Source organism: Adiantum capillus-veneris, chromosome 1 (assembly GCF_014529385.1).
Source record: "Adiantum capillus-veneris isolate H3 chromosome 1, ASM1452938v2, whole genome shotgun sequence".
NCBI lineage: Eukaryota > Viridiplantae > Streptophyta > Polypodiopsida > Polypodiales > Pteridaceae > Adiantum > Adiantum capillus-veneris.
In genome coordinates, this window is record NC_140931.1 from 74,258,156 (window position 1) to 74,280,842 (window position 22,687).

The following is a 22,687-nucleotide window of genomic DNA, read 5'->3' on the forward strand; positions in this document are numbered from 1 at the left end:
GTCCTTTCCTTGCCGATTGTTGCAGCCTTGCTTGGTGTTGTATATCTGTAATAAGCCTTGCTCACACAAAATTTAATAAAAACACTTGTAATTTACCTCAAGCAACACATCGCAAACCAATCCTTGCCATTGGCTTCCCAATTGCCAATTGCGAATGCTAGCATGACGGTTATCCGCCTTGATGCCAAAAGTCCCGTTGTCTTTGATCGAGTGGTAAAGATGTGTACAATTTCACAGCAACCAACTAGGAAGATGGTGCTCATGACGGTCCTTGATGTGCTCGAAAGCTTGTGTTCGGGCCCACCATGGCAAAACCCTGCACCATGGATGCCTTGCCAAGCCCATGATGATGGCCTTTGCCGCATGACGACATGCAACATGTTGGAGCACTTTTGCCGCTAGCCTCGGATGCATAGCATGGGGCCTTGCCCATGGGTAACTGCCCTTGCATGTTCAAGCTTAGGGCACTAAAAAAAATAAGTTTGAAAACATGTAGCTTGCATGGCGGCAACAGATTGTGCGAGGAAGGAAGCCGACAGGGCCGACGCTGCAGACCCTCTCCGGGCAAGGCAACGTGACGAGAACTTCCCCCCACGACAGCGCGAAGCCAACCTCGTAACTTGCGTGTGGATCCGAGCAAGTCAAAACAGCCCCCCTTCTTTATGCAAGCCCTCCTTCACGCGCGACCTCGTCGCTAGTTTCCTGCACGTTTCCATGCCGAGCCTCAAGGGTTCTTGCCCACGTCCTGTTCGACTGTCGGATGCCTGCCATGGGAACGAGAGAGAGAGAGAGAGAGAGAGAGAGAGAGAGAGAGAGAGAGAGAGAGAGAGAGAGAGAGAGAGAGAGAGAGAGAGAGAGAGAGAGAGAGCATGCAAAACCTTGCAAAGGCCCGCCAAGTCCCCCTTTCCTCCATAGCCCCCTCCTCCATCAAGCTCTGATGCTAGTGAAAGGACAAGGGAAACTAGGGTATGAGAGTCCACCACCCAACCACCCATTATATAGGCAAGCCTCTGGCCCTTTGCCCTAGTTGGACTCCCCGTTCCACACCGCCTAGCCCGGCCTTGCCCTTGTCTAGTCCGGCCTTGCCGGTGTCCAGACAGGCTTAGTGCTTTACATCCATTGCCTAGAGAGGTTGCACCCTCTTCTCATCGGACCATCTCATTACTTATCCTTCCTAGTTGTGTAGGGGACTTTTCCATGTGGTGCCACAAGTGTGGGTTTACCCTAGCAGCTAACTTTGGTGATATTCTAATATGCCCTTATACTCCTGCTTTGATCAATTGCCATATATTGACTACTGGGTTTGTTGGTTTTTCTCGAGTGCATTCTGATGAAACATCAATAACATATTACACTTCGCATATTGATGGGCCTTCAAAAAGAGTAATAGCTTTAGTTATGAATTTGAAATTCTAAGTATCTCTATTTGGTACCTTTCGGAAGGTTAAAAAGTTTCAAGATGATTGCCTTAAGAAAATTTACTAGCAAGGATAGAGCTTGCTTTCTTTTGAAAATCTATTAATGAATTAAGAAGATAAGAACTTTATTGCTAAGTAGGATTGAATACTTCTTGTTATTGGGTTGGCTACTTGGATTCTATGGTGTATAAAACATACATAAAGAAATTCCTAGCTTCTGAACATCAATTATACTTTTTTGGAATGTATAGTAAGCTTCAAAGGAAAGGAGGGTTTTCTAAAAGTCTGATTTCTTTTTAACACTTATTGCCATCTCCATCAAAATGGGTGGTGGTCTTTTTGATGGTAATCAAAAGCCAAAAAACTATTTTTAAGCTAGAAACAATACAAGAAAGGACTCATTTTATTTGTTAAGATATTAACTATCTTAATAATCTTTAAGTAAAACAAGGATAACAACTGATAGGTTCTTTGACACTTGTAAAACCTATCCAACGCTAACAAATCTGTTCTCTTATGCAAGGATAACACAATTGATAGGTTCTTTGACACCTGTAAAACGTATCCAAAGCTAACGGATTTGTTGTTTTGTTTGAATGGATGCAGGTGAGAACTCTATCTTTGCTTAAAGAGGCTTATCTTTGTTCCAATTTGACCTTGGAGATGAAGGCATATTTCATCGTCGTAAACTGGTTTAATCCAAATGTATAAGATAAATAGAATATTAGGGCATTATGATCATAATGTACAAAAGTGAATCGAATGCAAAATCGTTTTTGAGTAAATCACCTTTTTTATCTTTACAACTAGTTGTCTCGTGAGCAAAATGTTATGTTGTGTATAAGTATTATCTTAATACAACAACACAGACTCTCCTCTCGCGATGCCTCTTGATCGATTTTGTGTTAGACAATGAAAGTTAGCAACTGATGACCTCATGTAGATTTGTACAAGGGTGCCCTACGGCTGAGTTAGCCCATAGGCTTGACATGCCATCACATATTGCGATTGCTCTCTCGACTGTGTTCTCCTCTCTAGGGTGGACATCTCACATTTTCAGCCTATCCTGGCCTATCATGTTGCACCACGTAGATACGCTGCTGGCCGGATCCCCCTCCCTCTAAATTTGCCGTTTTCCCTTAATTCCAGTGACCTCCTGTATCTATTTGTCTAGACGGAATCTCAGGCCTGCGTACGACATTGCCAGGTTTCTGCGTAAGCCCAGCACATGCCCTAATTTGGCTCTCATCGGTGCTTACACAATCCGCACAGGTAAACTTTCTCCCGCTCCAAATGTTGCTTTTTGACCTACCATCATCTTGCGCTGCAGATACCGCTTGTGCTTTATTAGCTCATGACTATGTTTCAAATGTCTCGTTGGGTCTTCCTCGCCACGATGCATTGCAAACGATTCAAGCCGCAAGTGTCTAGCTGCACAATCTTGACAAGTAGTGATGTCTCGGCAATGAGAGATGGTGATGATTTCCTCGCTTTTGCAGGCATCACCTGGTGACGATTGAAGATTTCTAGAGTCGTTTTGCAAGTGGTGTTTACCCTTCAACAGAGGGGTGCGGGTTGGCCTTGAAATGGCACTTCAGGCCAGCCTCTCCGCCTCAAAGATTCTACTCATTGTTGGTGCAAGTAAGCGCATTGATTGTTTTCGATATGCCTGTATCTAATCTTAGCATCACATGCAGAAGCTTTAACTGTACCTTTCCTCAATCATGTACCACAGTTTCAAGACGTTTACTCCAAAATAATAAGAAAGATGGGAGGCTACTTGGAATGGATTCGATATCTTTTTTCTGCCATGTTGTGAGCATGTCTATGTACACACATCAAAAAGATCTTTTTCTTGAGTCATTGTCCCAACTTAGCGCTCTTTGGGAGCTAGTTCCTGGTTGCATTTGCCTCTCCTTTGCGATCGATAATAAGTGAGGAGGGACACGCACACACGCACACAGACATATCAGTAACTCTCTATATAGGTATAGCTTCTCAAATCTTGAGCTGAAGCTGCGTTCAGGGAAATTTGGCAGTGGATTTATAAGCCGCATCTCCCAGGTTCATTTGTTCATTCTGTGTGAGTTGTGTTGTACAATCTTGCACTGATATTCTCCTTGTTATGTCCCTAGATGCTCTAATCGGCACCTTAGCCGTGTCTGGTCACTGTAGGTTAGGGCGGTTACGTTGGACACGATGTTCTTATGTCTAGATATGTACCGCTCCTTGCTAGTATATACCTCCAAACATGATAGAAATTCTTTCTATCTTTTGTGGTGCGTATGCCCTATCAACTACCTTTTCTTTTGTGCTAATTTTTCCAATTTAACGCTTCTCTTAGTGCTAGGCTTCATTATGGCTGAGTCTGCCCTTGATCTCCGGAGCGATGATAGAAACTCAGCACGCTGAACTTTGTGTTGATGTATGCTCATGTGTGTGTGTGTGTGGTGTGTGTTGTGTTTGGGAGCATATGTTTGTACCTAGTTCTACACCCACTATTGGGCATTGACGACGTTAGTGGGGATGTCGTGGTATTTAGTCAATACTATGCATGATGGAGCTGATGGTTATATTGTCTCGTGGGTGACTACCATGAGGCTATACCTTGCACTTTCCTTCAAGGGTGAATCTGGGTATATCTTGGATTCATCTAGGTATATGATAGAAAATCTATCTAAGAAAATGTGATTGCACAATCTGTGAGGGTGGTTGATTGCTCAAATTGTGAGGGTGGTAATTTTGATGGTGGTAAGGGGGGGGAGGCCTTAATAGGAGGCGAGGAGGAGGAGACCCCCTTCCTACGGTGATAAAAGGACCTCTCTTAAGGTCTTGAGAAAGGCTTTGGTGTTAGGCGTTGGAACTTCTATCAAATCAGCGTCAATAGAGGTGAATTAGCTCGATTTCACCAGATAGAGCGCTGGCCATTGGGATTCTGAAGTGGTGTTGTAGGACTGTCCAATTTGTGCATCCCTTTCCTAGATATGGGCCATAACTTTATCAAGATATTAACTCCTAGTCTGTGCACAAGAGGATTGTTAGTAAGATTTGTGGATCCGGAGGATTCCATATACAACCAAACAACACAGTCTGGTTGTGATTGCTAGTATTGCTACGCTGGAATATTTTGCAAATGAGTTGTACCGTTAGTTCCTTGGGAGAGACCAGGAAGTGGGTATTCTTGATGCGACACATGATGGATGATGGGAGCATTGAAAAGGAAATATTCCTTTGGTATGGGAGGAAATCCGAGCTGGAAAAAAGAATAGATGTAAGGACGGAGAGACAAGAATAAATATGGGTTCTGAGAAGCTTTTTCTAAAAAGCGAAATAGTTTTAAGTGCTTTTTGGGAAAAAAGTAGATGCTTTTCCGCGAGGAAAAGCAGAGATTAAGAACGAAGCGAGGAAAAGTTGACCATCGAGTCTGAGATCAAGAACGAAGGGGTTTTTCGGTTCTTGTGCTTGTAAAAAGATTCTCCTTAAGCCCGCGGGGGGGGGGGAGGAGGGACCAGCCAATCTTTTGGTCCCCAATATTGTCCCCAAGTCGGAAACCAGGTACGACGCACGAGAGAATCGCTTAAAATACTTCACAAGTTTATCACACTTTTAAATCAGAGCGTCAACACGTCTCAACGTGTCACAAACCGATGATGTGGCATGACCACTGCAGGCTAGATGATGACGTGGCTGAGACGGTATGTTGCTAAATTGGCTTTATCTGACAGAAAAATAATTCTAAATGAATTATTGGATTTATAAGTGAGAGGGTTTTCTCGCTTGGAACACCAAGGAAAAATAATTCTAAATGAATTATTGGAATTTTAAGTGAGAGGGTTTTTCTCACTGGAGACATCCGAGTACAGAATATTCCTAGTGCGTCATTTAGAGTAATGACGGGAGCACTGTGAAAGGGAATATCTGTAAGGCCACCAGGAACGGGTACTTCTGATGCGTCACATCGGATGGGTGATAGTCGGATGGGTGACAGGGAGCATCGGGAAGAAGTATCCGACCATCCGGGAACGGACATCTCTGATGCGTCATAGGATGGGTGACATAGAGCATCATGAAGAAGATTGTACCGTAAGTTCGGTAGGAAAGGACTAGGTGATGGGTATTCCTGATGTGTCACAAGGTGGGTGACGGGTGCATCGGAAAGGGAATATCCATAGTCGGGAGGAAATTCCGAATTGTGTTAGAATTGTGCACAAGGAAAAGCAAGCACTTGGATGAAGATGGGTTCAGAGGAAACTTTGAGGAAAAACAAATGCTTTTTGAGAAAGCGGGATTGCCTTTCGGGAAAGCAGATGCTTTCTCGCGAGGAAGTCTATGTCTGCATTGCAACTGTGCATGTGATTGCATCCAGGGACGCATGGGAAGTGCTGTGAAAGCATTGTTTTTAACTTATAGGTTTTATTGAGTTTTTGGGCAGGTTCATACTATTTTTTAAAATACGCCGGCCGCCCACTTAATAAGTGGGCAGCCATCTGATAAATAAGGCAACAGATCAGCCAGCGTCTTTTTCTGGCAGAACAGAAAAAAAAAAAAAAACCGGCCGCAATCTCTACGCGAGCAACTTTTCGTGCCCGTGGCTAGGAGCTATAAAAGCATCACATGCCCTTACTCAGAGAGGAGGACCAATCTTTGCAAGGAGGAGATGCTGCTGCAGATTTCAGCCGTAAAGAAGACGTTGCCGGTGATGCCCATGGCTGCCCCAAGTGTACCAGATGTCGCCAAGACCCAGTGCGCGAGTTCCCTCGCGAAGAAGTGCCTAGGAAGCGTGTTTCCATCGCGACAAGTTGCTTTTTTTTCTCTGTTTTCAGCCCATAAACGTCGTAGACGGGGCTGATTTACGAGAAGGAACCCGAGAACACACCTCTTTTGTGTGTAGGAGTGGAAGAGAGGATTTTCTATGGAAAGATCTCTTCCGGGGAATTGCTTTTCGAGAACGGAGTTGCGTTTCGAGCGTCGAGACTTTGAAGGTAACGATTTTCATGTTATGAACTCTGAGTATTTGTTTGCAGGTGTACTTCCTCTTAGTGAGGGAGTAGGAGCAGAGGAAGGTATGAGCCTCTGTAGGAGAAAAGCGCTCTGAGGAACTAGAGCCAGATCAGCCCAGGGGTTTCGTACCCGAGTGTGGGAAGTAGATTGAAACCGGCCTGTTCAATCCAAAAAGGGCGGTAGACTTTACTTTAAACCTTGATTTAGCTTTCACCCATTATTAGTTGTCTATTTTACCTGCGCTATAGTGACACAAGAGAGGGGAATGGGATACGGATGCTAGAATGCACCTGTATGAGAAGACCGACACCAGATTGGCCCCTAACTTAGGCGCCCCTTTCGGTATTTCTTTATTCTTTAAAAGAGGGAATAAATGTTGTGGATCCCTACAAGCTGCCCCGCACAAACTTGGCTGAATTTCAATTGTCCCGGCTTATTTCGGCAGCATAACTGTTCTAGGACCCTTCACAGTCAGTATTCCCACGCATTGACTGACTTTCCCGACGCATACGGGCACTTTGCAAAACCTGGCGAGAATCTGCAGCACGCTCAATTCTCTATTTTCAGCCCTGAAAATGCACCAGATCACCTGTACAGCGGTCCCCTTGCGTCCCCGAACCTCCTGGGGGTATTAGGGTCCGTTTAGGGCCAAAACCCTAAGCCTGCAAAAATACACAGCAGGCTGTAATTTATTGTCTCGGACTCCGTTTCGCGTGCCGGTCGCATCCTTAGCAAGTCCTCGAGCTCCTCCACCTGTAGGGCTACTTGTCCTTTGAATCGGACGAGAATTCTGGCGTGAAACCTCTCCGAATTCACCTGTACCTACGGGGGATTAGCCGCTAGCTAATCCAGTACCTGTGCAAGAGGCTCTTGCCTCGGCAATCGCGCATGAACCCACAAAACTGTACATTGGTCAAATGAAGAGCCACTAGAGGGGCATCACATACTGCCAAAGGGGAGAGAGAGGGCAGTGCATAGCGTGCAGGGCATCACTCCTGGCACCGCACTGTGCATAAGAGGGAAAGCAAGCACTCCATAGCTCTTAACCTGTGACAAAAGCTGCAAATGAGCCTCTCCCAGCTTAAAATTCAGCGCCAACTCTCTCTTGCATTAGAAACTGCACCAGAATGTGCCACTTGGCACATTTACAAGCATTTTCCCGTTTCGGGGTTGCCGCCTAAAAATCTCCCAACCGGTTGCCCAGTTGACTTCACGGCAGAGCAAGAAAATGTTCCCTTTGTCATTCCGGAGGTAATGGCGTCAACACATTTTCAGGTCCCAAAATAGCAGTTCCCTAAATTTTAGGAGATGCTGCCATTGTATCTGTCTAGGTCATCCGACCCTCTGTACACTACGGCCACATCCAGAACTGAAATGTAGCCTCTGTAGCAAAGGATTCCACTTTGGCTAGTCAATGACCCCACTTGGCTAACCATAGTCCTTGTCCAACCTTAGTGCTCTCTTGCCCTCAGGCCTGGACTCCCTCTGGACAGTTCCACACTAGCTATGCAATGCAGGGCAGTTAGATTTCCCGAGGGGTGTTTCCAAAAAGTGAAAGTAAATAGATAATAAGAAAGAAATCAACAAAAAGGATAGATAGTAGTCACACGCTGGTGACATACCCCCCTCTTGAAATCTCAAACGTCCTCGTTTGCATCTATGCCGTACATGCTTACTGTCAACACTGATGTATTCAACACCTGTCGACACATATACGACACATACATGCTCATTGTCAACCCTGGTGTATTCAACACCTTGTTGACTCATGTATTGCCTGCGTGTGAACCCTGTCCCACTAACATAGTGGTAGCTGCGCACTGTGCCATTGCTTTGAGTCACTAACTTTCCAATGACAAAATGGTAGCTGCACATTTTGCCACTGTCTTATAGTACACGTTGGATCCCATAACACTTTCGAGCATACCCAAACCGACAGTTTAAGAATGCAGTTACACATGTACTCTTGAATAGAAGCAATCACTGTATCCTTGACAAACTGACAAGAAATACTCACTTCTATAGCACTAACCAAACTTTTGGACATTCCATAAGAGCAATTGCCAAACTGACAATCTGTACAACTCTAACATTCATGTAACAGGTATTTTATTTGAGCTCACTTTAAATACCTTGTACATCATTTGTTTCAGAAGCCATTGTCACAGTGACAATCCATTTAGCTTTGAAACTCAAGGGGTCAAGGTAGGTTGCAAATCGAAGGCTTCAAGGTAAAGTGATAACACAGTTGGTGACTCTGCAAGTTCACTTTCTTCCATCCACTTAGCATCCATTGGTGGATAGTTTCTGAACTTTACCAAGTAACGCCTAGCAACCTTGCCTTTCACTTTCCTTTCTTTGTGTGCCAAAATCTGTTCAGGGACCAAGATCTCGTCAAGTTCCTCGACTTCCGGCTGATCTTCAGCTGGCATATCTTTTGGCACATCACCCACATAGGGTTTGAGAAGACTCACATGAAACGCATTGTGAATCTTCCAACTTTCAGGCAATTTCAGCCTATATGCAACATCACTGATTATGTCGCATACTTGAAAAGGCCCATAGTAACTCATGCTGAGCTTTGGAGACAGTCTTTCCTTGCCCTTCATCTTCTTTAACCTTGCCTTTTGAAGTCGTAAAAGCACCCAATCACCACGTGAAAGTACCACTTCACGATGGTGACGATCAGCTGCTTTCTTTTGCTTTGCCTGAGTCTTTTCTAAGGCCACTTTGACCTTCTTGTACATTTCATCCATGTCCTGAACATACTTATCTGCTTCAAATATCTTGTCCTTTGTATGCAGTATGGGAGGAACTTTCTTGCCACCTTCAACTATCTCAAAAGGTGCCTTGCCAGTTGATGAATGCACTGTATTATTGTATGCATACTCCACCAATGGCAAATATTGCTCCCACTGCTCTGACACATAACACTTCAGCAGATCTAGGACAGTAGAATTTGCCTCTTCTTACTGCCCATCTGTTTAAGGATGAAATGACGAAGAGAATTTGAGCGTTGTGCCCATATTCTCAAACAAGCCTCTCCAGAACAAACTTGTCATGCGTGGATCACGTTCGCTAACAATCGACTGTGGCATGCCATGATACTTGAAAATATTGCTCATAAACAAGCGTGCCATCTGATCTGGCTTTATCTTTTTCCTGACAGGAATAAAATGAGCCTGTTTGCTGAATCTGCAAATGATGGTCCAAATACCATCGTTTCCTCTCTGCGTTCTCGGAAGATGAAAGATAAAATCCATAGCAATACTTTCCCATGGTTTGTCTGGAATAGGTAGTGGTTGCAATAACCCTGGTGCCTTTTGCCTGTCAAACTTGACCTTCTGGCAAATTAGGCATTCTCGCACAAAGGCATCCACATCTCTTCTCAATGTAGGCCAATAGAAGAATGTCTCAACCGATTTAAGTGTAGCATCGATACCACGATGCCCTTCATACGGTGGGACATGACTCTCTTCCATAACTTTGCGTCGCAATGGCTTTGTGACACACAATCTGCCATGCATCATCATGAACCCATCTTTGAGAAGATAGTGTTCATGACGTTGTCCATCCATTAGCTGCTCGAAGACACTTGCAAAATCTTCATCATTTCCATATTGTTCTCTCATATCATCAAGTTCATGGTGATAAGGAATTGACACAGCTGAAAATTGTGGCTTCCTTGACAAGGCATCAGCCACAACGTTCTTCTTGCCTTCCACATGCACAATCTTAAAATGGAACATGGACAAGATATTTGCCCATCGCATATACTTCTCAGATAACTTTGTCTGTGTCAAGAAGTATCGCAAGGTGTGATGGTCCGTTTGGACAACAAAGTCTGCACCTAGCAGGTAGTGTTTCCAACTTAAGAGCGCATGAATCACAACCAGTAACTCTTTCTCATAGACCTGCATGGTCATCTTTGGCCCTTGCAAAATTCTGCTCTCATAGGCTACTACCCTGCCATCTTGCATTAGCACTGCACCAATGCTACTACCATAGGCGTCACACTAGACCACAAATGACTTCCCAAGATCTGGCAACACAATGACTGGATCTGAAGTCATCTTTTCCTTTAAGAGATTAAAAGCTGAAATCTCTTTCTGTGTCCATCTAAAGGTATCTGCCTTCTTTTGCAGAGCATGTAAAGGTGAAGCAATCTCAGCGAAATTTCTGATAAACCTTCTGTAATAGGAGCATAGTCCCAAAAAGCTTCAGACATCATGCACCGTCTTCAGATTTGGCGATGACTTGATCGCTTCAACTTTTGCAGGATCCATTCTGACACCATCCTTTGAGACAATGTGTCCTAGAAAGTGAATCTCTTCTAGAAAAAACTCACTTTTCTTTGCATTGATGAGCAACCTATGACTGCGTAGCTCTTTGAACACAATGGCCAAGTGATGCCTATGCTCCTCTTCATTCTTTGTGTAGACTATCATGTCATCAAAGAATGTACCAACAAACTGCCGGTGTGGACGGAAAATTCTGTCCATCATCCTATTGAACGTAGCAGGAGCATTTGTGAGACCAAAGGGCATCACTAAAAATTCGTAAAGGCCAAATGTTGTTCTAAAAGCAGTTTTGTGCACATCCTCTGATCTAATGCGGATCTGATGGTACCCACTCTTTAGATCTATCCTGCTAAACATAGCTGCTCCTTCTAATTTGTCCATAATATCATCAATTCTAGGTATAGGGAACCTATTCTTGATGGTATTCTTGTTCAGTGCATGGTAGTCGATGCACATACGCCATGAGCCATCCTTTTGCTGCACCAACAACACTGGAGAACAGAATGGAGATGAACTGGGCTGAATCAGCCCCTTTTCTAACAACTCCTGTACTTGGCCCATTATCTCTTTCCGCTGAGCCGCACTAACCCTGTACGGAGGCTTATTTGGTGGGCTACTGCCTGGCACCAAATCTATCGCATGGTCCTCGGGTCTCTCTGGCGGTAATTGAGACGGTAATGAATCGGAAAAACAGTCACTGTACTGTTGTAAAAACATTGACCTTTCTTTATCTAGCACAGATAAATTTGATTCATGACAATCTGACACTTCACGTGCAAAAACCAAGTACGCAGAAAGATGCTTTTTCATTACAGAAGTAATAGCAGAAGCTGATACAGTAGGAATAGACTCCCCTTTAAGCTTTACATCCAGAATGTGAGTCTTTCCCCTGCTCTGTACAGTGATCTTTTTGTTGTAGGCATCCATGATTCTCTGTACACGAAACAACCAAGGAATACCTAACAACACATCACATCCGTCCAGTGGCATGATGTAAAATTCTTCAGCATCTACATAGGACTAGATATGTAGACGCAACCTTCCAATGATGGGCGTCACAGCCTTTGTATGGCCAGGACATGCCAAACCTGCCTCTGCTGTATAGCCCATCTCTTCAGGCCTGATTCCCAACTTTGAAGCCAATTCTGGGGAAATGAAGTTGGCTTTGGCACCTGGATCAAAGAAGATAAGCATTGTTTGATCCCTGACCTTTCCCCATGCTCTGCAAAGCTCACTTGCATCTGAATTTGGCTTATTGCCCACCATATCTGGCACTAGACCAGCCATGGGCTTCTTTCCTTTCTTGTCTTCCTTGTCATCAGAATCGCTGGCCTTTTCTTTGTAGAACAATTGTAAGCAATGTGGCCAGGCTGCTCGCATATAAAGCATTTGTTCTCTGTCCTCAGGACCTTCTTTTGCTCTTCTGACTTGCGAGGAAAACGTCTTTTCCATTTCTTTGCTGGTCCTTTTTCTGATTCAGCCGTAGCTCTGCCTTTCCCTGCGTTGGCTGACTCCTGAGTCCCTTTAGGAGCCTCATTGGGAACGTGCTTCTTGGCTGAATTTTTCTTGGCTGATCCTGCCTTGACGCCAGTGTTAAATTCACAATCTTCTCCCTTGAGCAAACCATTGCCAGTGTTTGCTACCTCGATGAGCTACGTCAAAGTAGTGACTTTGGTCTTCGTACAGTACTTTCTCAATCCTTTGGGTAGGCCACAACAGTATTTTTCAATCTGTTCTGTCAATGGCACAAATCTATAGGAAGTTACTGGAAGTAGAGCTTTCCAAAACTTCCGATTGTAGTCATCCAGATTCTTGCAAGTGGCAGCATTAAGCTGGTGCCATTTTGTCATGATATTTGCTTCAAAGTCATCAGATAACCATGCTGCTGCAAAAATCTGCTTGAAGTAAATCCATGTGGACGGAGCTTGCCCTTGAAGCAATAAAGTTGTCCACCATTGTCCCGCATTCCCTGTCAAGAAAGTGGCTGCCTTGCGGACCTATGAAGCCTCTGTAAAGTTTCCCCCTGCATAGGCCTTGTCAAACTGTTGGAGGAATGAGAGAGCCTTCTTCCTGTCATCAAACCCTGTAAAGGTCGTGAATGACACACCTTTGCCACCTTCTTTGTACGGAGTTGGCCTCTCCAGCGGCGTTAAATTGTCATATGGAAGTGACTGAAACATGGGAACACTATTAGGGTTCATCTGTGTTCCTTGGCCGCTATTAACTTGACCTGGAAATGCCATATTTCGCTGCTGATTTGTAATTCCAGCCATACCAAAATTTGCCTGTGGCATCCCAAATTGGCCCTTAGTGCTCTAAAACCCTGGGTGCATACCCATGACACTGTACATGGGGTTAGGCATCATCGTTTGAGATTCAGAAGATTTAGTGTCGCTTTCGGCGCGGCCCAAAGAAGCAAGCGTTGCAGATCTTTATGAAGTTCAAGTACCGCACGACCCACACCTCAAAGTGGGCCGACGAAGAGTTCCTTCCAGGATTCCAGATGCTGTTGGCGATCTCCCTCGATGCCATACAGTTCGGTATCAGTACCTCACTTTGAAAAGGAGGGGATGTCACGTGACACATCCCGACCCTATGTGTCCGTGGACAAGCTACACCACAACTGGCTTCAATCACTCAAGACTCAAGTTAGTTTAGATTAGCAGTGATCTGGCACTTTTGTGAGTCTATTCGTAGACCGTGCATGCACAATCACTTATCATAGATGCATATCCTCTGGTTGTACACAACATGATCATTAGTATTCCCTTCAGAATCCATCAGATTCAGTCAGGGGAATTTTCCAGTGCATTTAGCCTATTTTTGGTTATTTTCACTTATTATTTTTAAGTGACTTTCCAACAAAAGTAGGTAGGGCTATTTTGCTAAGTTAATATATAAGCAAACCCAAGTTAGCACTTTCTGGCAGAAGAGGCAGCAAGAGCTTCCGCTCAACAGACAACTTCTCAGCAGTCCCCCCCCCCCCCCCCCCCCCGCACCCCTAGCGTTTTTGGATCTACATCCTCGCGGCACTTCAGCCTGGCGTTTTCACCTCTTGCTGGATCGCCTTCATCTCCCAGACCCCCAGGAGTAGCAGAACCATCCCATCGCTAGCAGTAGATAGCCCCAACGTTTTCCTTGCAAAAATTCTACATCAACAGCCAGCGTTTTCCTTGCAAAAACGCCAGCCATACCTGCAGATCTCAGCGTTTTTCAGCCAGCGATATCATCATAAAAACACAGATTTTCAGCCTTGACAAACGCAGGTTTTTCAGCAGATGAACAGTAGCAGATCAGCCCCAGATTGGTTGCAGAAGTTCCCCATCTTTAGCCCAAGAAAACGCAGCCAAAACAGTCATTTTCAGCCACCGAAACAGTCCCGTAAATCAGCAGTTAGAAGACCATAGATTTCAGCCATCAAGTCGTCGTCGTCACCACCGTCGTCGTCATCGGCATAGTCCAAGTTGCATCAGTCCATTGCATACGCATTGTACACCTTTGTGCAATCAAAGTAGACCACTCTCGCCGACGAGAGTGGGGCCTTTGGAGGAGGGTTTTACAACCTCTCGGTGTCGTATCTCTTCTCTCTCCTTCTCTCAGTTTCATTCACTTGCACGCACAATATCCACTCACTTTGTTCGTGATCATAGCACTCTCCATAAGACGGAAGGCTCTCTCCTTTCCTAAGAACTAAAAGGAACCTTGAGCAATAGAGATCACTAATCTTGAGAAAATACAACATTCATTCCGCTGCACCTTACAGTATTCCTCGCCAGTTCGAGTCTGAAGCCGCCCTTTTGGAGAGAGAAGAATTAGAAGGCATGTGTTGGGAGAAATCGGGAGGAATCTTTGAAAAAATGAATAAAACTCAAGAGAAGCTAGTATATGAGGAATAGATAACAGGATTTAGAAAAAAAAAGAGAAGAAAGAAAGAACGAAAGAAAGAAAGAAAGAATGAGATGATGATAGTTCCTGAATGAACTTGAAGAGAGAGAGAGAGCGAGGAGATACTTGTTTTGAAACAGATATTGATTTTCCAAGACAGGAAAGAGAAAGGTAAAGTGAATGATGGTTCTTAGGTAAGACCATCGGGCATTAAATGTGAAATGGATGGAGGAGGAGGACCTAGCAGAAACTCTTCGGATTTGGAACTTTACCTCGATGCTTTTGGTCTAGCAGTGGCTATTCCACTCCTTTGTCACAGATTACCTGGATGGATTAAAGTCGCCGATTTTCCCTTTGGGTTTGAGGGATATTGATGGGCTGATAGTATCCTGGTGAATGACTTTATGAGAGAAGTACTTCGACTTGGGATCCCCGAAAATGATTTCTTGCACACGACAGTGCTTGAGGCGAATGATTACTCGCACACGACAGTGCTTCAGTCGAAAATCTCTATAGACATGATCGCAATATGGGATTAGTTAATCCGATCAGTGAGGGTCTGGAATGGATGATGGATCTAGATGCGGTTACTAAATACGTTGCTGGCAGTCATGGTGTGAGATTTGGAATGAATTTTTCTGTGATTGATTTGTCATGTGATGGCATGTGCCGTGATGTGACTATCGTCTTTGTACAAGTGCTAGATGTGTCGTGTCTAGTGAGTCGGTACTTAGAGTCAATGTTTGTTGAAATGGTTTATGGCCTTTGTTTGTTTTGCAGGCGTAATCGAGGGCGATTACAATTCTTTCAAGGGGGGGTATGTCACAAATTGATGAAGTGTCATACCATTGTAGGTCAGATGATGACATGGCTGAGACGGTACAGACAGTTGACGTGGCAGGTCGTGTAGACGTTCGCTTTTTGCGCCGATTGCGCCGATTGCTGACATGGCAAAACTGTACGGAAATCCTGCTTTTTGCGCTGATTATTGACGTTGCAGAGCTGTACGAAATTTCACAAACTGCGTTGATGTTTTTTAAAGGCAGATTTTTGGACCAATTGATTTTGGGGTTAATGCTTTTGAGTTTACTTGCCTTTGGGGCTTTGCTTTTGGCATCCCTTGTAAGTTTATAAGGAGCCCAAGGGCCTCACTTCTTAGGGCATCTGGACGTAGAGTCTGAGAGCTGAGGACACGCAGAAGTTGTACTTTGCTCAAAGATTAACAAAAAGAAATACCGAAAGGGATGCCAGTCTTTGGGGCCAATCTCTCTTGGCACGGAACTATGCAAGGCCGTGTCAAGACTCATTAATTGTGAAGTGTTCTAAGTGAATCTCTATTATGTCGCGACAGAACTTAGACTTGGGTTGCCCAAGTTTGTGACACACCGTAGTTCCGTGCCTAGAGGTATTGGCCCCAAAATCTAACGCCCCTTTCGGTATTTATTTTTATATTAATGCTTGAGCAAAGGTACAACTCCGGTGGGCCCCCTCTGTTGAGTTGCTCGTTAACACACACTGAGGGAAAGACGGGCCTTCGGTTCTATTTAAAGGCCCTTGGTCTCAAAATCAAAGCACTTACATGAAAAACTGCCAACTCAAAAGCACTGGGCTAAAGGAAGCCAACGGAAATCCATACACCCTGCCACGTGGCATGTCAGCGCAAAATGCGAGGTTCGTATTACTGCCATGCAGCATGCTAGTGCAATTTGCGAAGAACCGTACTGCTGTCCACGTCATGAGCTGGTCCCGGTGGTCATGCCATGGCATTAGCTTGTGACATACCCTTCTCTTGAAAGAATTGTAATCACCTTTGATTACGCCTGCAAAATCAGACATAAGCCATATAGCAGTTCAATAGACACTGACTCTAAGTAGTGACGCAATAGATGACACAAATCCAGCACTTGTACAAAGATGACAGTCACATCACATGACATTCAAGGATTCAGATCTAGGACCATGATTCCTGGCAACGTATTTAGCAATCGCATCTAGATCCACACCGAGCCTCACTAATGTCTGATTAACTAATTTTTATTGCGATCATGTTCATAGATTTCTCAAGATTGAAATGTTGCATTCATTTCGTCAATCATTCCATCTTTCAATCCTGCACTCAAACAAAATCACATGCGTGAGTAATCATTTCCGGGAATTCCAGTTCATCCATCAAACACTGAGCTCATACTGAATAGAGCGTTTCAATCATTCAATTCTAGTCATCTTATCGCTGTGTAGCCATCTCATCCCTTGGGAACTCTTGATGCGCTCACCACAGTTTCATTTAATCATTCATCATCATCATTCAAAATTCATGATTCGTATCGTTATCAGGTTCATTCTGGAGCTGTCATTGCTCCCGATTGGATTCAAATGCAATTTTGACATGATCTTATTCTTGATTTCACCTGTTATTTGATCACAAATAGCAGGATTTTCCAAAGAACATTAATTTCATACATAAATCAAAGTCATCTTCTTAAATTCATATTTCAAGATCGTTCATTCATAAAGTTATAAAACAAAATACTCAGCTCATAAGTATGTTTATCAATTTTCTATCGAGTATCTGTTCTAGAGCGAGTATCTCCTCGCCCAGTTCTACTTCAGTCTGTCAGTCGTTCTCATTCTTGCGCCTTTTCCGGGCACCGTGCAGATATATGTCCTTGTTTCCCACAGTCAAAACACCTTTCTGTTTTGAGGTATTCGTTTTTTTGTTCCTCTGTCAGTTGGAAATGTGTATCTTTGTTTCCTCTTCTTCAATCATCACTTGTCAAAGGTGGATCGGTTGATGTGTTGGATAAGTCAAGTTTGCTGAATGCATAGCAAACCCTTGCTTAGCATGTCCCATTAACGGTTGTATGGACTCATCTTTTTAAAAGATAGAGGCGGGTAGAAAAACATCCAAAATCTCTCGCAATAAGTATCCAGAGTATTTGTCTTGGCCATCCGAAGATGATTCCAGGCTGTACTCACGTCACATTCGTACTCTTGAGTGAGCCACAAAGAAATAAAAAGTCTCTTGAATTTTAGCCACTTTGTTGGTGCTTCTTTTCATAACTGAAGAGTGGACCACCATGTTCGTGCATTTTGTTTCAAATAAGATGCGACCCTTCTAATCTTGGAGTGCTCTGAGTAGTGGCCTCGAGAAAAAGCTACGTCAAACTGTTGAATAAAAGTGAGAGCCTTGTGCGTGTCACAAACTACTGGCGTGTCAAGCCACTGAAGAACAAAGCCACTGTGCAGATCACCGGCCAAGGGGCCTAATGTAACAAACTTGGACACTCCAAGTCAAGATTCTACCGCGACACAGCAGAGATTCAATTCAAAACAGTTCACAATTCACAATTTATCTGACACGGCCTGGCGGAGTTCCGTGCCAAGAGGTGTTGGCCCCAAAGACTGGCGTCCCTTTCGGTATTTCTTTTTGTATTAATCTATGTTCAAAGTACAAGAGAGTGGGAGGGTTCTCACTCTCAGACTCTGCGTCCAGATGCTCTGAGGAGTGAGGGCCTTGCCCACTTCTTTATTAGTTACAAGGGATGCCCAAAAGCAGAGCCCTGAAAGCTGTAGTCAAAAGCTTCTCCAAAAATAAAGCAATTTTATCCAAAAGCTGCTGTAAAATTCAGCCAGCGCTAAAACAGCTTTTTCGTCCTCCTCCTCCTCCTCCTCCTCCATCCACTTCACATCCAATGCGGAATAGTTCTTGAATTTAACCAAGAACTGTTTTATCGCTTTACCTTTTATCTTTCTATCTTTATGTGCCAATATCTGTTCTGGAACGAGTATCTCCTCGCTTTCCTCCACTTTGGGTTGCTCATCTGGCTCCCCATCATCGGGCACATCGCCTTTAAAAGGCTTCAGGAGACTCACATGAAAAGCATTGTGAATTCTCCAAGTATCGGGCAGCTTCAGTCTAAAGGAGACATCATTTATCTTTTCGGTTATCTGGAAAGGTCCATAGTATCTCATGCTAAGCTTTGGAAAAAGCCGCTTCTTTCCTTTTTTCTTTCTTAGGCGTGCCTTTTCAAAACGTAAGAGCACCCAATCATTCTCCTTTAATTTCAAATCGTGACGATGTTGATATGTTGCCTTTTTGTGTCTTTCTTGAGATTTCTGCAAAGCCTCCTGGACCTTGGCAAAAGCAGCGTCCAAGTCTCGTGTGTACTGGTCGGCTTCAAAAATCTTATCTTTTGTGCTTAGGAAGGGTGGAACCTTCGTAGCACCTTCAATAATCTCAAATGGCGCCTTCCCCGTCGAAGAGTGAATTGTGTTATTGTAGGCAAATTCCACCAAGGGCAAATATTTTTCCCATTGAGTCTTCTGATCCGAAATGTAAGACTTCAATAAATCTAGTACGATTGAATTTGCAATCTCAGATTGCCCATCTGTCTGCGGGTGGAAAGATGACGCGAACTGCAACCGTGTGCCAATGTTCTCCCAAATAGCCTTCCAAAACAAGCTCGTGAATGAAATGAGCTTGCTTGCTAAATCTGTCAATAACAATCCAGATACCATCGTGCCCACTGTGTTTTTGGGAGATAAAAAATGAAATCCATTGCAATACTTTCCCAGGGGCGGGTGGGAGGTAAAGGTTGTAACAATCCCTGTGCTTTATGCTTGTCAAACTTGACCTTCTGGCATACCAAGCTACTACGTACAAAATCGTCCACGTCCTACTTGAGTCTCGGCCAAAGAAGTATCTCTCTACACCTTTCAAGGTGGTATCAATGCCGCGGTGACCCGTAAATGGTGGACAGTGGCATTCGGTTATAACTTTTTCCCTCAATGGCTGTGTAACGCACAACATCGTTTTCTTCATCAAGTAGCCATCCTGAATGGAATATGCGGCTACTACCTCCCCATTCTGTATTCGACTGAATATAACTGCAAAATTTGTATCTGTGGCATACTGATCGACCATATCCTCAAAGCTTCTATGGTGTATCGCAGAAATAGCCAGAACCAACGGCTTCGGGGACAAAGCATCTGCCACCAAGTTCTTCTGTCCCTGCACATGGACAATTTGGAAGTGAAACTGTGACAAGATGTTCGCCCACCGCATCTGCTTTTTTGATAGCTGCTTTTGTGACAAAAAGTAGCGTAAACTCTGATGATCTGTGAAGACCGTAAAATCGGCTCCGAGTAGGTAATGTCGCCACTGAGTAAGAGCATGGATAACCACCAAAATCTCTTTCTCATATATCTGTACTATCAATTCCGGCCTTGAAAACAATAGGCTTTCATAGGCAATGACATGGCCTTCTTGGATTAAGGCCACACCCAGACTACGACCACAAGCATCACAATATACTTCAAATGACTTCTGCAAATCCGGTAAAGTCAAAACTGGTCCTGTAGTCAATTTCTCTTTTAATGTTTGAAAGGCAGTCACCTCTGTGGGTCCCAACGAGAAAGGGACTCCTTTCTGTGTCAAAAAGTGCATAGGGGAAGCAACCTCTGCAAACTTTCTAATGAACCGCCGATAGTAAGAACATAAGGCCAAGAAGCTTCTAACTTCATGGACATTCTTCAATTCGGGCCAATCACGTATAGTCTCAATCTTTACCGGGTCCATCTACACTCTTGTTGCTGCTGAAACGAGGTGTCACAAAAAGTGTATCTTTGGTAGGAAAAATTCACTTTTCTTTGCATTAATCACCAACTTGTGATCTTGCAATGCCTGAAAGACCTGTAGCAGATGTTCTCTATGTTTTGCCTCATCCACGGAGAAGACAATAATGGCATCAAAGAAAGTGCCAACAAAAGATCTGTACTCTTTGAAAATCCTGTCCATCATTCGGTTAAAGGTCACTGGAGCATTGGTAAGGCCAAAAGGCATCACCAAAAAATCAAATAAACACGAAGGTTGTCCGAAAAGCTGTCTTATAGACATCTCCCGGCGCGATTCGGATTTGATGATATCCGATCTTCAAATTGATTCTGGTGAAACAAGAGGATCCTTGTACTCGGTCAAGAATATTATCGATCCTAGGAATCGGAAATCTGTTCTTGATGGTGATTTTATTGAGAGCTCTATAATCAATGTACATTCTCCAAGATCCGTCTTTCTTCAAAACCAACAACACCGAAGAGCAGTAAGGTGAAGTACTCGGTTGGATAAGACCCTTTTCCAAGAGGTCTTTCACTTGGTTCATAATATCTTCATTCTGGGCTCGGCTCACACGGTAAGGTGGCTGGTTCGGTGGTGTGTTGTCACAAATCAATGACGTGGCGCAACCCTAGACACATCCTATCCAGTGGGTAGCAGATCGGTATGCTTGCGGGAAACCCTAAGGACTGGCTGGTTGTTGACTGTACGGACCCGTACTGCTGATGTGGCAGCGATAGATTTTCAGCTCTACGTGTAACAGACTTGGACACTCCAAGTCAAGAATCTACCGCGATAGCACCAAGTAACCACTTTAATACAGTTCACAGTTCACAATTGATTCAACACTGGCCCGACGGAGTCCCATGCCTAGAGATATTAGCCCCAAAGACTTGTGTCCCTTTCGGTATTTCTTTTTGTACTAATCTGAGTTCAAAGTACAAGAGTGCGGGCAAGCACTCACACTCAGACTCTGCGTCCAGATGCTCTGAGTTGTGAGAGGGCAGCCCGCTTATTTAAAGTACAAGGGTTGCCAAAAGCAGAGCCCCAAAAGCTTTCCAAAAACTGAAAATCAAAAGCTCAAAAGATTGTGCTTTTTTTTCCTCTCTTAAGTTCTCTCTCTTTCTTGCCCTAAAAATTAAAGCAAAAGAGTTCTTCTTCTCTCTTTCAATTTGCGTGGAAAAAGCAATGTCCAAAAGCTCCGTACAACGAGCGCAAACTCCGTACTGTTGCCACGTGTCATCCCAGGGTTAGGGTTTCTGGCAGATTTAGGGTTTCAGCAGAGCGGGCAGCCACGTCATCACTTTGTGACATACCCCCCTCTCGAAAGCATTGTAATCGCCCTTGATTACGCCTGCAAAACAGACAGAAGCCATAAACTTTCTTAGCAGACACTAATTGTTAGTACCTACGCACTAGGAACACACATCTAGCGCATGTACCAATCGACAGTCACATCATTCGACATCACAAGACATCACTAGACATCACAGGATATCTCATGACATTCAACATTCATTCGGATCTTAGACCATGATTTATCGGCAATGTAGCTAGCAATCGCATCTAGATCCAGTTGGGACCTCATCGATGCCCGATTGACTAACCCCTATGGCAACCATGTCTATTCGAGATCAATTAGACCAAAATGCTGCAGTCATTTCGTCTATCAGTTCTTGCACTTACAAACAAGTCAAGAACAAATCAGTTTCATATTCAGGAATTCCATTTTATAAAGTCATACTGCAGAATACTGTCAGCTCTCAGTATCCCTGAAGCTCAAAGAGACATCAATGACTTTAGTATACAAAAATCAAGGCATTTGTTGACAAAGGAGCGGAGTAACTCCCCTCTTGTGCATCCCACTGCACTAGATCTCCGGCCAAGCTGAATTTTGGGTTCCATTTGGAGTAGACTATGCTAAACCAAAAGCTTCGAGGTAAAGTTTCACAATCTGAGGAGTATCCGCTAGGTCCTCCTCCTCCATCCACTTCGCATCCAATGTAGGATAGTTCTTGAATTTAACCAAGAACTGCTTTCGGACTTTACCTTTATTCTTTGTGTCCTTATGTGCCAAAATCTGTTTAGGAACAAGGATCTCCTCGTTTTCTTCCACTTCGGGTTGCTCATCAGGCTTCCCATCATCATGCACATCACCTTTAAAAGGTTTCAAGTGCCTTCTCAAAATGTAAGAGCACCCAATCATCCTCCTTCAATTTCAAATCGCGATGATGGCGATCCGCTGCCTTTTTCTGTCGTTCTTGAGATTTCTGCAAAGCCTTGCGGACCTCGGCAAAATCCGTATCTAAGTCGCGCCGCGTATACTCATCCGCTTCAAAAATCTTATCTTTCGTGCTTAGGAAGGGTGGAACCTTCGCAACACCTTCAACAATCTCAAATGGTGCCTTCCCCGTCGAAGAGTGTATCGTGTTATTGAGTCAAATTCCACCAAAGGTAGATACTTTTCCCAT

General features: G+C 44.0%; 1 protein-coding gene across 1 annotated transcript in view; it reads left to right on the forward strand.

Annotated features, from left to right (window-relative positions):
• The first annotated feature begins 2,437 nt into the window (after positions 1-2,437).
• The window catches only part of LOC147464974 (uncharacterized), a 63,488-nt gene continuing 43,238 nt past the window's right edge, over positions 2,438-22,687 (forward strand). Inside the window, exons 1-2 of the mRNA XM_086517276.1 lie at positions 2,438-2,690; positions 2,918-3,059. Of these exons, the coding sequence (XP_086373402.1) occupies positions 3,005-3,059 (55 nt within the window). The 5' untranslated portion in view covers positions 2,438-2,690; positions 2,918-3,004. The remainder of the gene's footprint in view (positions 2,691-2,917; positions 3,060-22,687) is intronic.